Here is a 24,473-nt window from a genome sequence, read left to right on the forward strand (position 1 = left end):
AAAATGTCAATAAAAGGATGAAGCATCCAAGGGGGTGAATACTTTTTATAGGCACTTTATATCTCTTAAGAAAGTATTTTCTGGATTTTTGAAAGCTCAGCAACTACAGACCAATTTCAAAATGCCTTTTATTTTTAAGTTCCTCGAAAAAAATGTGTGACAACTCATACCTTTTTTGAGCACAAAACACGTTTCAGCCATGTGTAGAATGAACACCACAGCACTGAGATTGCTATGGTATTAAATTCCATTGATACTGTTGACTGAGGTATTCTGTTAGATAGACTTGGATGGGTTTGTCTGGGTTGGCCTTGAAGTGGTTTCCTTCTATCTGTCAGACCAAAAGAATGTCATTTCTATTGGTGACCATCATTTCCACTGGTTCTGTTTTCTTCACTGGTATGCTTGTCATCTTTTGGAACAATTTTTCACTGTGTATGTTCTGACTCGGCCTCATCATTCATTGCATTACCCGAAAACCCCTCTAGCCTGTGGAATATACAGCGGCTTCATTACTACCAACTAGAAAGACATTGGGTTACTTTGCTCCCCCTTCTAATGTGTTGTGTTAACAATACCATTCTAATGTTTGGGTTTACGTAGGTATTTCCTTATTTTTAAAAGAAAAACAGATTGTATCACATCAGATTGCTCAATAATACAGTGCAGATGTTTTTAATGTTATAAATGACCACCGTGATGGTTATGCTATGCTCTGCTATGCTATGTTATATAATTATTTTGTAATTATGTTAGCATAGCTTAACATGTGTGTTTTCTTGGAAAACAAACACAAGTGAACCTAAATGTTTGAATGGTATGGTTGAAATATATCTACATACACTTGTATTCAATATGTGTGGTGATAAGCTATACTCCTTGCAGTATTCCTTGTTATCACCCCAACTTCATTCTCCAAAATTATTATTAGCGTTTTACTAAAGAAGGTACACCAAAAACAGAACATTCAACATTATGTTATGTTAGACAGTAGTAGTTTCAGCTTGCTGTATCATATAAACTGATAACTGAGCATGCATACACATGGGAGTGTGCAGCCAATTGAAAATGATTAGCACCCATCTGGCAGTCTTTCCTCCACATATAGAGTTCACATACACTCCCTTAATGTGCAGTCCTGATCTTTTTGATTGCTTTTCTTTACAACCAGCTTCATCGAGAGTATTGGAAGTGTCCTCCCCATGTTTCTAGTGCTGGCCTTTATGGAAACTGTGTGCATGATGATCAAAAGCCTCGTGCTGGAGAAGGAACTCCGGCTCAAGGAAGTGATGCGTGCTGTTGGCATTCAAAATGGTGCCCTTTGGTCGGCAAGGTTCACAGAGAACATTGTTCTGCTCACAGTTCCCTGTGTGCTCATAAGTGTCATGGTTAAGGTCAGTAGAAAAACAGTTATTCAATGGCAAATACCAAAACACAAACCATAAACATGTAAGTATCATACCTTTTGCTAATCGTAAATAAAAACTTCCACCACATATTCTTAAATAACCACTACGATAAGTACACATTCTTTATTTAGTAGTGTTTTTAAACCTTTTAGAAAAATGCTAATTTTATTGTTTTGAATTGAGAGATTGATCTAATAATGTAAATTAATACAAACAAATACACTGAAACTCATCAAAGCAGTAGAACTAAGAAAATAAGTGTCTATCCAAATGCATCCAGTCAAATAATATAGGATTTTGTGGTTAATACAGGTGAGAGAATTGTTCATGCTTTGTGTTTTAGTATTCCCGCTCTTGTTATTCTAACCATTTAATGAGCACCGAATCAAATCATTATCAGTGATTCTTAAAATCAGATTTCCTAGGCTAATGAATTGCGCATGCATCTCCAACTGCAATTTAGTCAAATAAAAATCACGCAAGTAATATCTGGGCTTTATTTCCTGTAATTGCATCACCTCTTCTTCTCTGCCTTTATATATAAAGATGGCTTGTGTTATGTAATTTAAGAAGGGAATATTCAGTACTGTATATTTCCATGATTGGAATGAAAATCAATTATGTTCTGCCACTTGAATGCTGTCCACTATTTTACATTATGTTTAATCTAATTTGCAGGGTAATAACCATAAGTGGAAGGAAGTAGCAGTTATAAACTTTGTATATATATATATATTTATGTATACACATATACAAATATATATATATATATATATATATATATATATATATATATATATATACATATAAAGATTATTAGAATTTATTTCAGTCAAAATGCTTAAAAAACATTTAGGAAAAGATACAAAAGGCACATAAAACAAAGCCCCTTTGTGCCTCTGGTAATGTAGCCGCATTATTATCGGTCTCCTTTAGATAGAGCACATCCTTCAAACGACTTGTTTTGTAGGCGTTGTTAATGAAATAAAGGATGGTTATTTTAGATCAGCCTAATCAATTTTTGCAGTTTAATTGGAAAATCCGACTGGTAAATAAAAACTGATATTTGAACAGCTGGGTGAAATGTAATTTCCCATCAGCCTAATGTGTTTGCAAGTCATCAACAATTCGTAAACATTAATAATAATAAATTGGGTTAGTTGAGTGCCTTGGAGGAGCAACTGCAAGCACGATGTGTATTCAGATCACAGGCCCGTTCTAAATGATAATTTCACAGTCATTTTCAGCACATTAATAATAATAGCAAATCAAATGGTAATTATCATAAGGCTGTATCTGGATTATGTATGGCAACAACTAGTTTTGTTATCAGCACCTGAGTCCTCTTTCATCTAACACTTGTTTTCTGGACTGTTGTGGGGAAGCTTAAGCAACCAGACTGAGAATTGCACTGTTGCCACATTTGACTCACATCTTCAAACCAGCTGAGGCAAAGTGTTTGTTCAAGATTTTCTTTACAAAAATAACCACCGATCAGGTATAATCAATATACATTTCCTCCCACCAAACAGTATGCCCTTGTATTGACGATGTGAAGCCACCTTTTCAAATGTTTTGTCATGTTTCCACTCGGCCATTAAAATGTGATTAATTTGTTGTGCACAACACTCACTGCTGTGTTGCACAAATGCATCAGAGACCACCTTCACAGTTGGAAGACAGCTGTTGACATCTCATCAATCTCATCTTCACAGGACACAGAAAAAATAACATGAGATTTTGCTTGCACAAGTAATGCAACATTACAAATACATTCACCCAGGTACTGTAACTCAGTATAATCAGTTTGAACTTACACATACATACATTTTAGAGAAGAACAGTTGTTCTTGTCACTTCACTTTGTGTTCGACAGCTATAGTTACTATGCAGGTTAGTTTTCTTCTAATAAAATGATGATGATTGTTACGTCATCATCATTAAAGATCAGTAAAGAATAACATTCCAGTCCATAGCATTACATCCAAAACCAGGGGAGGTTCTAGGATTTCATCCTCACTACTGTCTAACATCACCACTGATGTTAATCTCTGTAAGTGTGTTAATAGGAAATTCCATAGGTTAGTTTTTAAGCACTTCATGGCACGCTTTCATTGTCATTTGACTAGGATGGGAAACGTGTCGTACTGTAGTAGATATTTGAATGTGCTTTTATTTTTGATATGATTGATTTATATATGTTTTTATTTGTATGTTTCAGTTTTACAGTGTTTTCATTTGGGAGGCAAAAAAACAGCCTTAACTAGCAACTGTGAGAACTAGCAACACCATCAACATGTCCTGCAATTTTAAGTTATTGATTTTATTTTATTTTAAAGAGTAAAGATTATAACCCAAACAAAGGGTGGCACATAACAGAGATATATAAATTAAACACAACTCAGTTAATTGTTTCATAGTTTCATTTCATAGTTATGCTTAAGTGAGATCTCTGACGTCTGTAGAGTTTGGCCATATTTTTAGTTATGATCATTATCTTTATATTTACATTTGCAAGTGAGTGCATCTATGCAAATGGTTGTGGCATAGACTTGAACCCAAAGAATTATCATCCTCCCCGTAGCCCTACAGTGTGTTTTCGCTTTCATCTCATTGCTGGTGTTATTACCACAACTTTACTGTTATGTTTGATAGTGCTTCTCTCATTACCACCGTTTCCGCTAGAAGGCAAATAAATCCACAAATTATCCAAAGTAGACAGATGAGAAACAATGAGGTGATGAACATAGTGTGTAGAATACAATCGGGGGCATTTGTAAAATTCAAAACAAAGCTATAAGGAGAAACATTTATAGGTAGTAAATACATAAATTAAAATGAATGCTAATTCCCTCTGTGTCATAAATTGTTAATATGAACTCCATTTACCTTCACTTAATCTGATACCATTATCCAGACTGCAGATGCAGATTACCTATTACCTGTAGTTCCACATGTAAATGGTGTCACTGTCTTGTATGGTCTGGCTCTTCCATCCTTCAGGTTCCTACGGTCGTTGTCACGTTCCCTCCCCTTATACATGACTTTAGCCTGGATCTACTCAGTGGCCATGATCGTTAAGAGTATTGTCGCGGAGAAAGAGGCGAGACTTAAGGAGATCGTGAGGATCATGGGTCTGAGAAGTAACATGTATTGGCTGAGCTGGGCCGTGTCCAGTGCACTGCCATTGGCCGTCAGCGCTCTCCTCCTTACACTTATACTGAAGGTGATTCCAAAATGATTCAGCAATGATTCAGGGAGGGCCCAGCACTACTTTTGGAGAGTTTAGGTCAGCAAGTCTCATGAACTAATGAGACTTTTGTTTAAAATAATGAAGACGTTAATCTGAAGTGAAACTTAAGCACTAAAATTAGATTTTTTTTTTTGTTACAAACACTGTTGTACTACGGGGTTCAATTAGCCTGAGCAAATTTAGACGAGTTTCTATAATTAACATTTATACACTCCATGTAACAGTGTTCTCTATAAGGTTTTTAGTCATAATTGCATCCATTACAATAGCACCATTATCCCAACAGTTCAAGTGGCTTTTTGAATTAGGCTTGGAGAAGACAGCAGCATCATAGCTCAATGTGGGAGAATGGATGGATTCACAAGTAGCTCTCTAAAACTAGAGAAGGGCCCTCCTTCAAACTGGCAGAGTAAAAGAGTGATGTATAGTATTTCATGACTTTCAGATTATGTATTAAATATTAGTCCATTGGGAAAATGTACACAGGTTTAAGTTACTTTAACCATGTCAAACACCTTTTACTCTGTCACTTGTGTTTTAGAAATCAGTTATAGAAATCATTTTTCCTGAATCTCCCTGCTTGTTTTAATCTCAATCAACACTTTCCTGCTAATTTTCAGTGTTTCTATGTTTTTGCACTAACTTACTGTAAATGTTTACATTTCTGTCTCTCCCCTCTTTCATGTATTTTTTCTGGCACAGTACGGAAAAGTGCTCCAGTATAGCGACCCCTCAGTAATCTTTGTCTTCCTGCTGGTGTTCTGCCTGGCCACCATCTCTCAGTGCTTCTTCATTAGCGTCTTCTTCTCTAAGGCCAACTTAGCAGCCGCGTGCGGTGGCCTCATCTACTTTGTCCTCTACCTGCCTCACGTCCTCTGCTACGCCTGGAGGGACGTCATGAGTTTCCGGGCCAAGGTTGCCGTGGTAAGTCTGTCTTTAGCTCTGACATTTTTTTTTTATATCTTCCCCTGCTGTTATCGTACTGTACATGAGAAATGGCTGATGGTTGGAGTTATATTCTTAGGTTATGTTTGTGCTACTATAATCACACTTGGGTAAGTCACAGTTGTTTGCTTCTTATCCATCTCCTGTTCCTTTTAAATCCAAACAGGCACAAGTCACAAGTCTCCTGATAAACAATGTATGAAGTGTGTACCTCCAAGATGAATTGAAGGGTGAAATTTGAATTGGAACTCATGGAGGACATACTCACAATGCCAGTTGTTCTGACACATTAGGCACTTGACGAATTTTGTTAAAACTCGACATATTTAACTGACTGAAACATGAAACGTTTACATAAACGAACAGACAAAAAGGAAGTATGGTCTTTTAATTTATCCTCCAAGGGATAAAGATAAATAGCACTCTATTGCTCAACTTTCAGCGTAGCCTTTTTGAGCGACCTTTACGGTGGTGGCGGCATCATTTGTCCTCAAGCTGTCTTCTCTGCAGACAAAGACACATAAAATCCTGTATCTTCATTGTTGTGATTGCACGCTATTGCATCCTTCCCAGAATTTCCATCAGGTTATGTTTTTCTTGTTTGTCAATTGCAACAATGTTTTACTAGATGTGGATGGCCACGGTAAATAGTCTCAAGGTAAACAGTCAATAATATACTTGCCCACAGACAGAAGTCACTTTGTAAACATTGCATTTGCCAGCAAGCAGTTGCAACATATCAACAGCTGAAATTGTTTGTCGTTAAGTAAGTCCTTTAAAACGAGGTCATTCTTTTTCTTCAAGAAACTTTTCAATTTCCTTTTACAGGCTGCATACAGGTTAGGTAAGCATTTTAAATATAAAGCACTGAAACCTTATTTATTCTCGACACAAAGTGCCATTGCTAGGTTCTCCCCTGGCACTTAGATTTTTCTCCCACTGCTCCAAGTAGATGGATAGCCCTCTAGCCCTCTAATTAGCATGAGCAATGTTCCCCTGACCAAACCACTATCCAGTTCATCCCTATACTTTATCAACGATGTGTGCGCGCCCGTGCATTGGTCTCCCTCTCTCTCTCCGTCGCACTGTCCCTGATAATGAAGTCTTTAATCGGAACAGAATTTCAAAAGATCACCTGAATTTATATGAACGGTTTTTGATTGCAGCTTTGTGCCAAAGGAGAGCTACAGGCAGTGTATCAGAGGGCCACTATAAGATAGGGCACATTCATAATGCAGCTTCCTATCTACTGTACTTTCACTATTTTCCCCCGCTTTTATTTCCAGCTTTTTAATGAGGTAGAAACAAGAAAGAGCTCTGAGTCCTTTTATGTTGTGGCAAACCAGAAATATTTTTAATGAATCTTTCAAACCGGGAGAAATCCTGAGGAAAAAAAAGGAAAATTCCTACAGAATAATTTAAACTTCTCGTATTTTCCTTTGTTTAAATCTATTAATTGATCAGTGGTTTTGCAAAATCACATGGCAACTGCCTTAACCTTTCAGCTACTGCACTCCTGTGCTGATTATTCTCTCAATGAATTGATACAGTGTAAAATATCAGAAAATTGGGAAGTTGCCTGAATAATTTTCTTTGTTTCTCCGGACTATAGGTCATTACACAGGACAACACATGTCCGAGCTGCTAACCCCCACCTTTGAGAAGCTAAACCAAAACAATGCTTTTCCTGAAAAATGACTTAAACAATTACTCAGTTCTAAAATCACTATCACTATCAGTTAGTGGATTAATCAGTGCAGCTTTTGCCTCCTGTTTTTTTTCCTCTTCGAGGTATTTTTTTCAGACAGATTCCTCACAGACTGTGATGTTCTCATGTAAAATGTTTTTCAGACAGAAACATTTATCTCTGTTGTGATACCTCGTCATCATTCCAGCTCTATTTGTCTCAAATATCGTAGACAACTACTTGGTAGAAAGACTGGGATTATTCCTCCTCTTAATGTTGTTCTTTGTCTGCAGCCAACTGAATGGTGGCTGAATCCGCAGTCTTGATGTGTTCAATAGAGGGCGGGGGCTTGTTTTGTCTCACAACTAATACCCTCGTCTCAAAAGCCAAAAGAGTGGTTCCTGTCATTTTGTCAGCCTTTCACACAGAGGTCAGAGAAGGGTGCCCACTAGCCTTGCTGTCACCTCTTATCTCGTGCCTGACTGTTGATTGCTTGGCAGTAGATGGGCAGAGGAGGACAACACAGGAAGTTGCCAGTGGTGTTAGCAGCCAGGCTAGACGTTTGGCGTTGCTGCAGAGCTTTTCGGATTCTCTGCCTACTGTTGGAGACACAGTATCCATGATGGTGCTTCTCTGAAGCTTTAGCAAATGCTTCTGCCAGAGTGAAAATGCTGTGAGCAAATGAGGCGTGATAAAACAGCTGGCAGGCAGCATGGCAATACAGAGTGATAGGCCATGGCAGATGATGTCTCGTGGGCAACACATCATTTGCAGTTTCCTACTGTAGGAACTATTCAACAAATCTTAGTATGCTGCACACATGTTTTAGTCTCCATCTTTGTTTTTGTCTACAGTAAAGGTCCTTCAAAGTGTTTACAAAGGCAACACGGCAATTAAACCAGCTAATCCCTGTGTAGATATTCCTCCTCTGTCTGCTACAATAGTGTATCGATTAGTTTTAAAGTGCATTCACCTGATTGTTGAAATCAAAGGCTATTGCATAAATATCATATGTGAATATTCTTTGGGACCATACTTCATAGATTTTAAAGAGTATTTTGGGAAACAATATAACTCATTATAGAAACTGAAATACTAAACCAACGTTTGATCGTTTTACTGAGGGTTTTAGATTCAATGAAATTAGATCTGGTTTCTCTTCGTTTCCAGTTTTTAAGCTTAGCTTACCTGACGCTGGTTCTAAATGCACATGTAGTGACGTAAGAAATGTTCGCTGCACCATTTTGTTTTAAAATATTTTCTTCCTTGCCGTTTCATTCACAGAGTTTGTTGTCATGTGTGGCCTTCGGCTATGGCTGTGACAATTTCGCCAAGTATGAGGAGCAAGGCATCGGCATCCAGTGGTACAACATTGGCAAGAGTCCAGAAGAAGGGGAGCGCTACACGTTTGTTGTGTCCATCGTCATGATGCTCTTTGATGCTCTTTTTTACTGGATCCTGACCTGGTACACTGAGAATGTCTTTCCAGGTACAGTTTTATACAATATCAACCAACCTTTTCTCTGTATTGTCTGAGAAGCTGCATCTGAAAATAGAATGACATGTTCTATGGATGTTCTGCTTTACTCTTTATACATTAGGTCTCTTCAAGTGGTGTAAGCTAAATCAATAGCCAGTGCTGCAGACCTAACACACTACTCTTAATGTTTTTTTTTTTTATCGACACTAATTAAAAGAAGATGGGATTTGTGCTGGGCTGTCATGAGCAAACCTACACAGGATAGTACAATATTCCTCAAGCCAGACTGTTATTAAAGTATGACTAATGCTCTCTGTGCTCGATCACAGGCCAATATGGAATCCCTAAACCCTGGTACTTCCCTTTCACTGCCTCTTATTGGTGTGGGAGACCTTCAGTGACTGACGTTGACCCCGGTTTGCTGACGGACTCCAACAGTAATGGTAAACTCCCATATTATTTGCTATTCTCACCTGTAGTGTGTAAGTGTAGTGTGAACCACATAATTATTATGTATTTGCCAGACTCTCAGCAGCTTGCTGGTGTACTACAGGGAACATAGTTCTAATAATAAGTGTAAGTTAATTGGGATGGTTCGCAAACAAACATTAGCACCTTATTCGTCACATATGGTGATAATAGAAGTTGCCGCTTTGAAGGGAAAAAAGGTGAACTGAAGTCAGGAACTTGCCAAAAAAACTAATTCCAATTAACGTTCAGGAGAGTGAGCTAAGGTTGGTTATTTATGTCCGTTAGTCAACAGCCGTGTGTTTTTCATTTTTGACAATATGTTGTTAAAAAGAGTAATCACGTGTTTAAAGAGCTGGAGAGGAAAAGACAACATATTATTTCAAAATTCTAGTTTTGTTGTTATTTTGTGTTACTTGCATTAACATTCGAATCAGGGTTTGCAGTTTTATAAGATGTATGTTTCATAGATTTATTTTTTATCTGATTCATTTTTTTTATTTTGCTCCAATCTTTATTTATACATGAGTTTATAAATCTATGCATGGCTTTCTACAGAATATCTGGAGAAACCAGCACCTAATGTGAAAGCGGGGGTCTCAATCCGCAATCTTGTCAAAATCTACAAGACTGGAAAGAAGCTCGCTGTGGATGGACTGAGTGTGGATTTCTACGAGAATCAGATCACATCTTTTCTTGGCCACAATGGAGCTGGAAAAACAACCACAATGTGAGCTGCATTATCTGTTCCTCCCATGCCTTGCCACTTGGCTCGGTGTTCATGTAATTTCACAGGGTGTAACTAATCTAACTTGTACACAGCAACTGTACTGTTACTACATTAATTCAGTGGTCACTGCTTTCAACAAGTGACATCTTCTGAGAGGGACATCTATCACACACAGTCATCTGTTGTGTTGATAGTAAAGTTATCTACTTGCTTTTTAAAAAATAGCAGAAAGGTTGTTAGGGGGACAGGATGACAGGGAATAAATGAAACCCAGTGGCCCAGAAAAAAATGAGCCACAGAGAGAGAGAGCAAGTGATGCAAGACTAAGGGCTGAAGGGAAGACATCCGCTCGGAGCCACTGTAACAAAACATAATAGAGCACAATAACAGAAAGGACAGTGCAAGGACTGTCATACACTGAAGCTCTGTTCGGATGTATACAGTACCTATCGCTGTGATGTAGTGTTAGGCGAATTGTAGGACAAAGAGCTTTTTTGTTGACGAGAAATGTCAGATTTTATAATTTTTCACTATTATAATTTTTTTTAATGTGTTTAACACAGTCAATGCTGATACAACGATGCAGTGCAAGTCCCAATTGTGAAGAAAATCCTCTTTTCTTACGTTTGAAAACTAAATTAGAGGATGTTGATGGAATTGGATATCATTTGCATATTTTTAATCATATTAGCTATAAAATATATAATAATATAATCTGAACTATCATTAATAGAGTGAATCTAAGCTGCTATCTTGCTACTAAACTATGTTTTTAGACTTAAATAGTTATGTTAAATTGACAAAAACTTAGAAGTAGTTTACAGGGACAAACAACGGGGGTCGATGATTGCATTCGCTCTTTATTCTGGCTGCTGCTGCTCCCTCCACACTGAACACAGAGACAGTGAAGGAGTCACAGCCACAGCAGAAAACATTCACTGACACATTTTACTGACTCACCTTTAGGTAAGTCGATAAGGTTTGAACAAAAAGTCATTTGATTTATTACAAGTCCCTTTTTGAAATCTTTAAAACTTGCAAAAGGCATCTAAAAAGTGTCTAGATCTAGTCACACGGCTAAATTCATGCTCTAGTGCTTAAACAGAGACTGATTGGTCGTCCTTTTATTACCACTGTAGATAATGATCAAAGTGTTCACCAACAGAAAGTCACAGCTTTTTGCAGTTAGATAATTGCTTATCCCGAGGCGCAAATGGACAACAGGCTGAATGTCGCTACAGAATGTAATCGGGATGTGTGTCTTCTGCATGTCTTTTCATCTGCGTAGGTCAATTCTGACTGGACTCTTCCCACCGACATCGGGCACAGCCCTCATCAATGGATATGACATCCACACCGACATAGACAGCATCCGGAAGTATTTGGGAATGTGCCCACAGCACAATGTCCTGTTCAATGAGTGAGTTTAGCGGGTTGTGACCCAGCTATGTTCTCGGCCGGCCATTGGTAAAATCATGTTTAGCCTCTGGTATATTTAAAAAAAAAGAAGAAGAAAGGGGGGAAAAATAATTACAGGGCAGTTTAATCACATGCATAACGAGACCTCAGTCTTGGCTTATGTTTCACATCAACACATCATTATCCTCTTCTTTTATAAAAGGAACTTTTAAATACTCTTTGTTCTCTGTCCTCTAAATTTCTCCTAATAGCATCATTCCATTCAATTCAATTCAGTTTTATTTGTATACTGCTAAATCACAACAGACATCATCTCAAGGCACTTTACAGTCTTTACATTCCCCACTATAATTCCACTTTACCTGCAACTAGACGCAAGTCCTGCATGATAATTATGGCAGAGCACCTTCAAGTAGCTTTCATTAATATTTCCATATAGTCAAACCATCTATGTCAAGAAGGGTTAAAATATTCATCCAAAAATAGTGGTAGCCATTATTATAAGACAGTTTAGATTACATAGATAGTCAAGGCTTTATTTTAGTTTGCAGAAGTACAGTAAGATGCTTTAATGTGACAAGTTATTTCAAACAACTGCATATGAAGAAGTGGCAGGTGATGCGCTCTGTGGTCACTTCTGCATCTTCTCGCACGTCAATCATACGAGAGCGCTGATATTATTTTTACCTTTCCAGGCTGACGGTGGAGGAGCACATCTACTTTTACGCCAGGCTGAAAGGACGCAGCCGCGATGAAGTGAAAATTGAGATGGACCAGATGATTAAGGATGTTGGTTTACCACATAAGCGCAAGGATCTTGCCAAGAACCTGTCAGGTGTGTCTGTTTGTGGCTCTGATTATCTCGGAAGGTCTGATTGAAACTATGCAGATTTAAATGTTGTTTGTGCATCAGTCTGTATTTCTCTGTGCATTCTTGTCCCCTTGGGAAGAAGATTCATCTGTAGATTATCCATTTTATTTAGGATAAAGCTGCTCTTTTATGCACATATGCGACTGTCTTGACAACCACTGTACCTGTGTGTCACACGTTGTAATTCATTGTCTAGGGGGCAGGAGCAAGTCCTGCTTGATAAATCGTCCCCAGTCATGGATTGCTTGTGAGCAAAATCACTGAAATATGACTTTCAAGGTTGTTCTATGCTGACATTTCCACTGCATTAGCTCTACATTGGATGCATTTTGAAAAGCTCACTGTGTGAGTGGAGGCTAGAATAACTCAAGTAAGGTGTATCTACTTCCCCTGGAATAAATCATTTTACACCATGTAATAGACAATAAACATGTCTCCGTAATCAATTTCCAATAACGCGTCCATTCACATGCGAAGCTTAATGTTGACAGATGGTTGCGTAGGATTGTTTATTGATTATAGGCTGAATGTCTACTACTCAGGACACATGCATATTTGTCATACAAGCACATGTCCGAGACATACCATAGATACCATAGCTGACTGTAAATTGTTCTGTCTTCTAGGTGGGATGCAGAGGAAGCTGTCTGTGGCTATAGCATTTGTTGGCGGCTCCAAAATTGTCATCTTGGATGAACCTACAGCAGGAGTGGACCCCTACGCCCGCAGGGGTATCTGGGATCTGCTGTTGAAGTACAAACAAGGTATGGAATCGGTGGTAAGAGCCAAGGCTCCACTCAAAGGTGTTCCCCATTTAATTATATCAGCTCAACTCTACCCAGTATGAAATCTGCTATGGTATGAACCAGCTAAATTCACCAGCAGAATTGATCATTTTTCAGCCTTGCTTTCCGTGACACTCAATTGTGGGTGGAGAAACTGAAATTGTAATTTGCACTTAAACAGATTGAGATGGAAGGGAAGACAAGTGAATCCAAGACACTCTGGCATGGCTGTTTAATTGAGTCCCTAATTGTCTGCCATATCAGTCAGCTTGTCACTCTTTGGCCTTGTATACTGGTGGTTTCTAGTGACTGTAAGCAGGACATGGACATAATAGTCCCACATTTTCTCAGCAGATGTGTAAATGTTGAATGCACTTTGAGTGACGTTCCACCCTCACTGTGTCATTAGCTTCTGTCTCTCTAATCAAGTCCTTTCACTCCAATTTGGAGCCGGAGATAACTCTGTTATAGTGAAAACACCCACATCATGGCTGCTGGAATCAGTCGTGTCCAGATTCATTTGCTCCAGAAGGTTCCTAAGGTTTGTCATTAAGCAAAAAAGACGATGGGCAGTCTATTTGTATCTTAAAAAAAAAAAAAAGATTAAAGGAGAAATTGGACTTAGTGTATTTTTGTGGCTCTTCATAGCTAATTAAGTGTGCAGGTTTTTCACTGAGATAGGATGACCAGATTGCCCTAAGTGGGTGTTGTTTTGATTCACTTCTGTGTGAAATTATTTGGTTGGTGGCAGTTCCAACTTTGTCTTAAAATTACACAAGGCATAAAGGAATATGGGCATAATGTATGTGTGTTAATAGATTCAATTAAATCCTCAGTGTACATTTGCAATGTGTAAACTGGATTTATCTGGTAATAATGAGTAAGAAGGTTCGTGCAAAAGGCAAATATGGCAGCATGCTGGTGGAGCTTAGTGACTTTTTTGTTGTGTGAAGGTGAAGATTAAAACTATACAATTCAAATAATGTATTGTAATGTCTGCAATAATGTATAATAGTTAAGCTGAATTAAGCCAAGACTTAACCTAAATGTACTTATTAAATTCAAGGTGCATGTTCGTAACAACTCCATTTATTGTTGACTCTGATTGCACTCGCATGAATTTCTCTCTGTTTTTCTGCCAGGGGTGAAAAATTGAAGTACCATACATAATGCATTTTTTTTTTTTTTTTTTTTGTGCAGGAATACAAATGAATCAATGGTAGAAGCCAATGTTGCAGTACAAATGGCATAAAGATGTTGCTGCCTTTATTTCTTGTATGTGACCTTATGTAAGTCATAGGAAAAAAAAAGCCATTGTGCAGTTTTTGTCTTATGAATGAAGAAAGAATGCTAACGTTATGAAAACCAAACCTGTGCAGAGGGTGGAGGGGAAGGCGTGAAGATCCAACTGTAGTAGTGTGAGCATCAAATAACATGTAGCACAATACTCAGTACAGAGAATATTTTTTTTAACCTTCAGCAAATAGTTAGACTCAAAGGAATCACAAGGTTGTGTCAATAAACACTCAAATATTTGAAAATCTCGTGGAGAACAAAACTTTAGTTTCAGGTCGTAAAAAGCAAAGTCGTTTTAAAGTGTATTGATCTGAATTGTCTTCTACAAAGCAGCAATTAACATAGTTTTGTCTAACAATTCCTGCGTAGGAGTCTTACTGAGAATCAGTTTCTAAACAACATAAACTAGATTTTCAGTCTTACTTTGCTGTACGCAGCGCGAGTACTAATTTAACTGAACACACCCAACTCTGTTGATATATCACTTGGTGCTGTAATGCACCACAACACACTATAAATCAGTATACCTTTGTGGGCCATCTGCAGCCCAAACACATTTATTTTGTTCCCAAGTCACACACTATACCAGCGTTTTGATTATTTTTTTTCTTTGTGAACCCCAACAAATCCCCAAGAAAATCCTCCGTGAGCGTGAGCTTCCCGTACACAGGGAGAAGGCTCAGCTAAACCTCAAGCAATCTCCTCACCCCACCCCCTTCATAAGCATAGCTCTTCCCCCATATGTTAAATCAGCTAGGTTGTGGGCATTCATTCACTTCAGCGTTTTGTTGGAGTTTATATATGGAGGGATCCAGCCATGCTTGGCGTGGCATAAAAGAGAAATACTTAACTGAGAGGGGATGGGTTTAGCTGCTCAGCTGGTCGCAGGACACAAATAGGAGGTTACGTGGGAAGAGGGGAGGGGAGAATACCAGAAACAGGTAGCCAAGCAAAATTGCTGGGTTGTGCTTCAGTTAATGACCTCTGAGTGTGTCCTTGTCCTGGGGATAATGTGACCTACGAGGATACAAATTTAACGAGCTTAGTGCCTTAAAAAGCCACCGTGCTCAGCAGAGCGCCTGACCCTTCTGCAATAAACACCAACAAATTTAGTGAAGACAGGGCCAAGACTCCATTTAGTCAGCAAGCAACTGAGTGTGCATCTCCTTTGGAGATTAATACACGGGATATGGCACAACTTTCTACAGGGAGGTGCTGTGATCTGATACAGTCTTTTTCATAATGATGTCTTTGCTGTACGGATCTACTGTACAGAGAGTTTGTCAGCTAAATGGTGGTGGTTAAGGTGGTGAAGAGGTTTTTTTTTTATTTCTATCTAATAGTTGTGAAGCTATTAGAGTCTGGAAGACAATTGGTGCAGCAAGCTGAGCAAACAAACTGAGTCTCTTTGACGTTGGTAACGCCAAAAAAAGTCCTTTACTTTGAACTAGCACAGAATTCAGCAGGTTTCTTTCTTTGTCACTTAATAATAAAGGTGTTGGATTAACTGTTTTCTGCTATAAAACATGACTGGATCAAACGTTACCCAGTTCGCTGTGATACTCCTTTCATGCTGATTACAGTGACGCGGCCATGCTGCGACTTCATTACAAACCTCGTCCATTTTCCGATTTCCGGGGTATGTGATAATTAATATGTGTTATCTGATACAGCGTGATTTGAAAGGATTAGAACACCTGTGAATAACCTTGCAAGGCATGCTGTAGTCGTCACTGCAATTGTGCTCAGTGTGATGCCTCTCGAATCAAAGGACTCGCACAACAAAAAAGTGAGTGCTGAAATAAAACGTGGTCTCATAGAAACGCTGAAAAGCAGGCTTAGGGTGGCCTTTATCGTAATTTTAATTTCGTCCTAGATTCACGCCCACACATTGCTCTGGAGTGTGCTTTGTTGCCATGGGCATGGGTAGAAAAAAAAACAAAAAAACAGAGGAATGTGCTATAAGGAGATACAGTAAGTGACTGCCATGCAGAGACAGATTGTGATATTGGCTTGATTTGAACAGTTTTCATCTGTGGCATCTTTTCTTGTCAGCCTTCTTTTTCATAACCACTAGTTGTCAAAGCAAACAAGCTCCCAAAAAAAAATGCTATTGGAAGTATTATTTCCAGTTTGTGCCTTACCTATTTTACATTTGCAATCCATTGTGTTTATTCTTTACTTCAGACACGCTGTCTGTGACTTTGTCTCACACACGCAGAGCAGTGTGCGCTCCACTGCAGACACCAGGCACGCTGGCTTATTGTGCCCATTCAGGGAACATTGATTGAGTCTCGCTTTCTGTCTCCCCTCAGGCCGCACCATCATTTTGTCTACACACCACATGGATGAGGCAGACATCTTAGGCGATCGCATTGCTATCATCTCCAGTGGCAAGCTGCGTTGCTGCGGCTCCTCGCTCTTCCTAAAGAAGTGTTTTGGCAGCGGCTACTATCTGACTCTGGTCCGAGATAGGGCTGAAAAGATGACAGCTCAGCGTAATGGTATCATGCAAAGGCAGGCCAAAGAGGTATGAACACATAGTTTCTGGGTACTAATTGGATTCCGGATCTTCATTTTACAGGAAGTGCTTAAGCAGATACTGTATGTCCTTTTTTAATGTCTCACAACTTTACAGTTTGGTCTATTCTCACAGAAGGAGTGTAATAGCCCAAATATTTAAATGACAGTATTAGACCTACATGGATTTATAAGCCAGAATTGTGGCTCTAACTTAACGTATGTAATGTGGTGCTGTGACCTCAAGTGGCCTTTGATTCCCAAAGCATGATTTCTTTTCAATGCCGTCTGACCTTGCAATTAGCCTCTTTTTTTTTTTTATCCCTAATTAAATATCTTTACATAAACCTAATGTAATTGGAAAGGGTTCGTTCTCATAGACTTCATGAATCAACAGAAGAACTTTAGCTGCAAGCCCCTTTGACACAACAACAACCTTTCTCTACTCTATTATCGCACTTCTGCTGGCTTTCTTGAGTGCTCTCTTTCTCTCTTGCCACCCTCCCCCTAAAATGATCTGTGTTTAGTCTCTCCCAGCATGAGAACAGGCAAACGCCTACATGCTGGATGATACTAATTGTCACCGGGGAGAGGGGGGATTCTCGCTTTCGCTTGCCAATGGTGCCTCGCGCACTTAGTTTTAATCAATAGGAGCAAATGAACAAGATGCACTAATGCCAGCAGGGCTAGAGCAATTACCATTAGTCTGCAGGCTCTTTGAGGTAAGCGGAGTCATTTGTTTGAATGAATGAATTAAACATGCAAACACCTTTGTGGGCAAGTTAGAACAGTAGCCTCTATCCAGAGAGATAACTTTATCCAAGACAAGGGGATGACGGTGAAGATTTAGCAGTTACACAGTTGATATTAAAGTCTTAAACAGATCTAGAAATTTAATTAAGATCCCATTTCAGTGTGATTAAACTTTGCATAATACAGGATGTGAAGTAAAAAATTCTGCAACATTTATTTAACATTTGATATCCTTTAAATGTTGACATTCATTGGGTGCATATTGTCTAAAACCGGTTTTACAGGGTGACAGCATTACACCCGTCGTCGCTTACAATTTACATTTAGCAGAAGCTTTTATTCACTTGTAAGTCGCTTTGGATAAAAGCGTCTGCTAAATGACTAAATGTAAATGTCAAATCCAAAGCAACTTACACGTAAGGTACAAGGCAAAGGCAGGGTAAGCTTAAGGAGGTCTTAACTAAGGACCTACTGGAGGTAGGCCACAGCTGGGATTCGACTACACTATCCGGCCACAGGTTAAATAAAGCTTTATTTAAATCAAATGAATAAAAACTTAAACTCTGTATGACATTCATTATTCAGTGAACAGCAGCTGTACAGGAAGCACCGTTCATTCCTAGTGGTCAGGCATGATAAAGCCTTTTAAATCCAATTCTGATTAACAGGAGCAAGAGCATCCTTTGAGGGCCAGTCCAGATGACGGCATCGGCAGCCAAACATGGAGCAACTCTGATCCCTCAGGTACAATCTTCACCTCTGTTATTGACAGTTTAGAATTAACGGTGAACAAATTCATGTTACATGAAAATAGTTGGTAGGAACAACAAAACGTGTGATGGAAGAATGTGTGCAAGTTGTTCAAAACAACACGAGAACCTGGGGAGTGTTTCAAAACATGCAAACAACCACAAAACCTCTGAAAATAGCATAGGACAAGTGCGCTGAATATCCATTAGCTCAAAGTTTTTTGGTTTTTTTTACCTTTTTAATCTCAAACCAACCAGCACTCAGTAGTAGTAAAGATGCTAGTGCTTTGAGATGCTATTAAAATGTTCTACAGTTAGAGAGCACATTAATGTCTCAGTAAAATGATTCACATGAGAAAGTAGGACTTTAACTGATAGAGAGGCTTAGGAGAGTTTTATGAAACACTACGAAACGGTACAAATATAATGGATTTTTCAGCCTATTATGGAATATGGATAATGAACCATGATTTTGCTTTAAAGAGGGAGTTAACACATCACGTCGTCTTGTTAGTTGCATTCGCTCCTCAGCATCGCTAACGACTACAACAGTGTGAGATGCAGCACAGTCAAGAGCCACTAGGGTCGACTATGCTATAGATGGGTGTTGTACGTTTAGCTGCTCCTTTAAAATCAGTTACATTTCTGGAGAGGTTTGTTTGAAATAAAACAGTGGATACTGCATTACATGTGCTTTAATTTGGTTATTCGGCAGATCTATTCAGCATTAAAAGAGTCTGTACTCTCCATCCCATATCATCAAGGTTGGAATCACAGATAACGATGAATAAAATGACAATCTGAAAATAATAGAATAGTGTAAAGAGGGTCTCTCATAGTGATTCTCCTACAATAATCAAATCTGCAGCTTTTCTCAGCTTGACTGAGCTTTATGGTGAATTTCATTTTCATTGTTCATTGTTTAGCTGTTTGGCCGCAAAGTTACTGTTGTGGTTCACTCTCGCTGTTCTCACAGCTTTGTTTTTGGCCGCAGCAGGTACAGTAGCTGTTTTCAGCTACAAATATGTCCAGAAACCAACGGCACACTACCCACATGACACAAAATAAGAAACAGACACAGCAGCTAAAGAGCTGTTTTCTTAAAGATTAAGTTGAGGCCAAATTTGGATTTAAAGAGAGAATTAAACTTGTTTACACTGTTGCCAGGTTAGCAAAAATCAGCTATTGCAAGTTTAAAGTTTTGAAGGGATTTTTTTTTTATGTTCTGCTGTAGCTCTTGTCTTAATTTCTGTTTTACAGTTATGCAGATAAATGTAGGATTTTATTCTATGTAAAAATATACTTCATAATATAAATACAAACAAACTAATTCGGCACATTCTCAGTTTTTACTTTTATGTATGTTGTGTACCACCCGTAAATTGAAACCTGCCACAAAACCTCATCCAACGTATTAATCGTAGTGTGTTGCGTGTCATAAATAATCAATCAGATCTTTCTTTTTTTAAATATACAGACTAAAGAAAGTAAAAAGACGGCAACAAGAAAGATCAACTATTTGCTGACTCACACATATGCCGGTGATTTGATTAGTTTTGATCATTCTTGGCTTTGATGTAAGACATGATCAGAAGAAAACTGTCAGGTAGGCTCCATGTTATTGTGCATGTGAAGGTAAATCAAAACTGCCTATACCTTTAAAAGGGTTCTATGTGCACGTGATGCTTAAATATAAAATAGAAACTGTCATAACAGTAATCAAGTTCCCACATATTCTCTCCAAGTGACAGCACATTTCTCTTTATTACACACACACGGGCAAAGAGACAGAAACGCACCAACATTTTCACAAATAATTCAGTCTGATGTGTGAAGCCGCTCCATTTACTTCTTCATAAAGCACCAAGCCGTTGGTTGTTAAGCTGCAGTAATTATGTATGAGAGGTTCTGGATCAATAATGGATGCAGTGCGTTCTGCAACACTGTCCTGATTGATTCTCCCTAAGACCCAGCCTAAGAATGGATGAGACAGGAGAATTATGTTCACTGATGTGTTTCAGTATGTTTAAAGGTCACGGTATGAGGTATGTTGTGTTCCTAATATGTTAACTCAGTGGTATCTAAAAGATTTTTGGCCAAGTTTGTCTAAAATCACGTTGCACCAACACTCGTTTCATTTGAAAGGTGCTGAAATTTATTGTGTTGTGAGGTGTCACAAAAATACGGCATTTACCATTTAGGAATTACAGCCATTTTTAGCAAAGTATCTCTGTTTCCAGAGGCTCGATAGTATTTGGACAAACCGACTGCCAAGAAGTGAACTGACCGTGAGTCCATTCCCTTGCTACTGTACTTGAAGACAAATGAAGCAGATAAATTATCTGGATAATTATCAGGTAGTGAGTTAGTATTTGGCAGCTTTTTGACAGAGACTACCAATATGAAGTCCAAGGAGATGTCAACACAAGTAAAGGAGGCTGACAAAGCAAAATAATTCTAAAAAACAGGCAAAAGCAACAACCAAACAAAGGTGTGGCCAAGTCAACAACAGTTCAGGATCTTCTTAAAAAGAAAGAAAGCACTGGCGAAGACAACAAAAGTGGACGACTGCTGAATTCTTGCTAAAAAGCGCTTTGCAACAAATGAAAAGTGATGGTTATATTTACAATTATCTTTTTTGTCCCAATATTATTGAGCCCCTCAAATTGGAGATACTGTGCTTAAAATGACTTTAATTCCTAAATGATAAATGTCATATTTTATGTAAAGTTCCTGTTAAAATAAAGTCGACACTTCAATCACATCTTGATGGTTTTATTTTCAAATCCATCGTGGTGGTGTATAAACATCCAGGCCTAGCTGTATGTGTGAAATCTTGCCAACCTTTGGAGTCTGTTTTGTGTGCAACTTCACGACTATTCAACTAGCAGACCTGACAGCTGTGGGTCAACTTGTGCGGCGCCACATCCCCGAGGCGGTCTTCTTGGAATGCATCGGTCAGGAGATCACCTACGTCCTGCCCTATGGCGGAGCCAGAGATGGGACCTTTGCGCTGCTCTTCCAGGAGCTCGACCTGGCCATGGGTAATCTCGGCCTGACCAGCTACGGCATCTCTGACACCACGTTGGAGGAGGTACAGTAAGCGTGGGACTGACAGCCTCGTTAGACATAAAATCATGCAAACATATATTGTAGACAGACTGCTTACATTCACACAGGAGCATAAAAGCACACAGGCAAAGTTACTCTTGCTTTTCTTTGTCTTCTCTCTGCCAACTTAAATTTTAGCATTATGAAAGGCAACATTTTTAATTATAATTGCAAGTTAAAACCCGTTCACCGCTAACATTTTGTCTTGTCAAAGAAGGAAAAGCGCAGGTGTAAATAATAACATTAGCAATGGCTCTGTCTCCATGTGTCTGTGACTGAGCACACACAGTATCACAGCCATGGAATGAAGCCACCATTAATTAATTTGCTGTGAAAAGGGTCTTTTGGTTTTCACTTTCATTGCTTGGATGCCAATTTGAAAGTTATCTAAAACCCATTTTCTATTTTTTAGAAAGTTTTAGTTGCTTTCAGGTTCCCTTCAGCTTCAAATGAGTGTTACACACACACCCGCTCTATTTTTTATTTATTCCTTTAATTATTTATTAAGTCTTGAATCTATAGGCCTGACAAATGTGTGATGCACAGTCCTGCAACTCCACATTCTTGACCACGCTCGCTGCCTTGCAAACTGTGAAGTTTAGTTGCTCAAACTAAAGGCAAATTAAAACTGACTGCATGTGATCATGTTCAGTACCAACCACACCGAGCTTTCAGTAACTAGTAGAATATATTTAAACATTTCTCCTAAAAAGTGGATTTAATCTGTACTAGGTTTTACATGATGAATATTTCTACCGCTTGCATCATGTTTATGTAATAGACTTTTTGTTCTTGTTTGCCATGATGTACAAAAGAATATAACGGTGAAGTTGTCAGAAGAAATAAGTCTCAAACCTTCCTGATTAAAACTAAAGGATTACATGTGCTTTCGTAGGTTTGGAAAGTTTTTTTTTTTTACATATTTAAAGTTAGTTCCTCCAAACATAGTAGTAATTTTAATATTTTTTTTAATATTTTACAGAGGCATTAATCAAGAACAATTTTGCTGACGGACCTTCACAACTCGGATTCAAACTAATTCTGTGCGGAAAACAAATATTGTTGCTATTAAATGCATTAATCCACTTTACGGCCACTCGAACAAATAATATTATAATTGCTATCAGCCCATACATTACATGGTCTAATATCTTGTAAATGAATGAGTCATGAATCATGTTGGGCTTGCAGGGCTGTCTTGAATCATAACGCTGAGGGACTGTTGTTTAATACTCCCCATGTAACTCAGATATGATTCAGATACATGTGGCCTGCAGGCTGTGTGAATAATTCCTTTTGAATTTCAAAAATTCAGACATGACAAGGTTATTTCACCCATCTATGTTTTCTTTCTAACAAACAAGGCCTAATAGATGGGGTGTGCCATGAAAAGAGGTCATGTAACAGCATGTACTCATGGCATAAGTAGGTTTTTCACTATAGAGTTCTACATCATGTTAAAATTTTGCTTTCTTTCGTTTAACTAAAATTATAAACTTAACTCTACTCCCAGTAGGGTGCAGAAAGTTTTTGCAGGGCTGACATGGAATTTGACATGCACAGCAAAATGAAATAAGAAGGTTTTTTTGGAAGTGAGATTTATTTATTTTGACAAATGGCCTGAATTAATCAATGGAGTCGAGGAGGGCTCTTCTCTTAGACAGACCAGTTGGCAGGTATTCAAGTAGAGGTTAGAATACACAGCTCTGAACTGATTCGAAGCAGGGATTGACAAGGGGGGTAACAGCCATCTGCAGCAAAAGCCGTAGATGCATTTTTTTGTAAATTTTGAGTTTAGTAGCTGCAACAAAAATCACTCACATTTACCAGAAGTGTCAGCTGAAGTGCGTCCATTCACTGCAGCATCATCTGTTGGTGTTCGTCCGGCTTGTGCATACTTACAAGATGACAAGATGTACACTTTGATATATGCTAAATAGTTTGTTTGTTTCACAGATATTTCTAAAAGTGGCAGAGGATACTGGAGTGGATGCAGAAATACAAAGTAAGGAGACAAGATGGCTGCATGCTAACATGTTATTTTCGTGTAACATCATATTAAACATCTTTTGGGACATACTGATATGGCTTAATCACAAACACAAGCACTAGTAGAAAAAAGGTATTTTCGTAGCTGCATACCAACAACTTCCTCTGAACTCTGACAATTATCTGTCTCTATGTTTAGAAGGACTTACATACTGTATTGTGGTAGATACAGTGCAGTTGGTGTTTGTGACACAAGGCAGATCTGCATTGGATTTGACATTTTGTAATGATGTTGTCTAATCGTGTGTATTTGGTTGAAGTAGAGTAGAAGTAGGAGTTCCTGGCACTCCTGCATCCAGATACAAGGATGCAAGGAAATCAAACTGAAAAAATCAAGTCTCCAGCAAAACTTGTAGATTACAAGACAACTGTAGTATTAGACCAGTGTTGTAGGGCCCGTGGCTTTCATCTGGGTGTGATTAAAGTACATAACATTTTTATTAGAATGGGTGTCTTTAATTGACACTGATGACATCGTATATGGTTAAAAGAAAAGCAGGATGCTTGTATGATTTAATTAACCTGGTAGATGAACGTGGTGGACACCAAAACCAACACACAGAACACCACGCACCGTGAAGCATTCAAAAGTAACAAGTTTCAAAAACAATAATTAATATTTAAAAAAAGCACAATAAAGTGTAACACAAAGCAGAAGAATCATTTTACCAATTAAAAGTGTCTAATGCAGCCCTATAAAAAGTAATTAGGTGAAAAATACTTGTTCATATCCTCCGGAAATACAGTCTTAGGATTAAAAATAAATAAATAAATACACTGCTCTCTTTTTCAAAATAAAGAAATAAATAAAAATGCCACCTCTTCTTCTTGGTTTGATCACCTCTATCTGTGAAAAACAGTCATGATATGTGGTGTTTAAACTCATTAACATGTCGTGGTGCAGCAGGGTAAGAGACATCATTTCACTTAATAGAGCTCCTGTGCCAT

The 24,473-nt window shown here is 38.4% G+C and overlaps 1 protein-coding gene across 1 annotated transcript in view; it reads left to right on the forward strand.

The window, feature by feature from the left end:
- Positions 1-24,473, forward strand: part of LOC113157683 (phospholipid-transporting ATPase ABCA1-like) — a 135,803-nt gene that overhangs the window by 40,652 nt on the left and 70,678 nt on the right. Inside the window, 12 exon segments of the mRNA XM_026353281.1 lie at positions 1,172-1,394; positions 5,365-5,586; positions 8,579-8,783; positions 9,104-9,217; positions 9,801-9,972; positions 11,261-11,392; positions 12,087-12,226; positions 12,889-13,026; positions 16,659-16,873; positions 18,285-18,360; positions 21,257-21,459; positions 23,433-23,481. Coding sequence (XP_026209066.1) covers positions 1,172-1,394; positions 5,365-5,586; positions 8,579-8,783; positions 9,104-9,217; positions 9,801-9,972; positions 11,261-11,392; positions 12,087-12,226; positions 12,889-13,026; positions 16,659-16,873; positions 18,285-18,360; positions 21,257-21,459; positions 23,433-23,481 — 1,889 coding nt within the window.

Source organism: Anabas testudineus, chromosome 18, assembly GCF_900324465.2.
Source record: "Anabas testudineus chromosome 18, fAnaTes1.2, whole genome shotgun sequence".
In the NCBI taxonomy this organism is placed as follows: domain Eukaryota; kingdom Metazoa; phylum Chordata; class Actinopteri; order Anabantiformes; family Anabantidae; genus Anabas; species Anabas testudineus.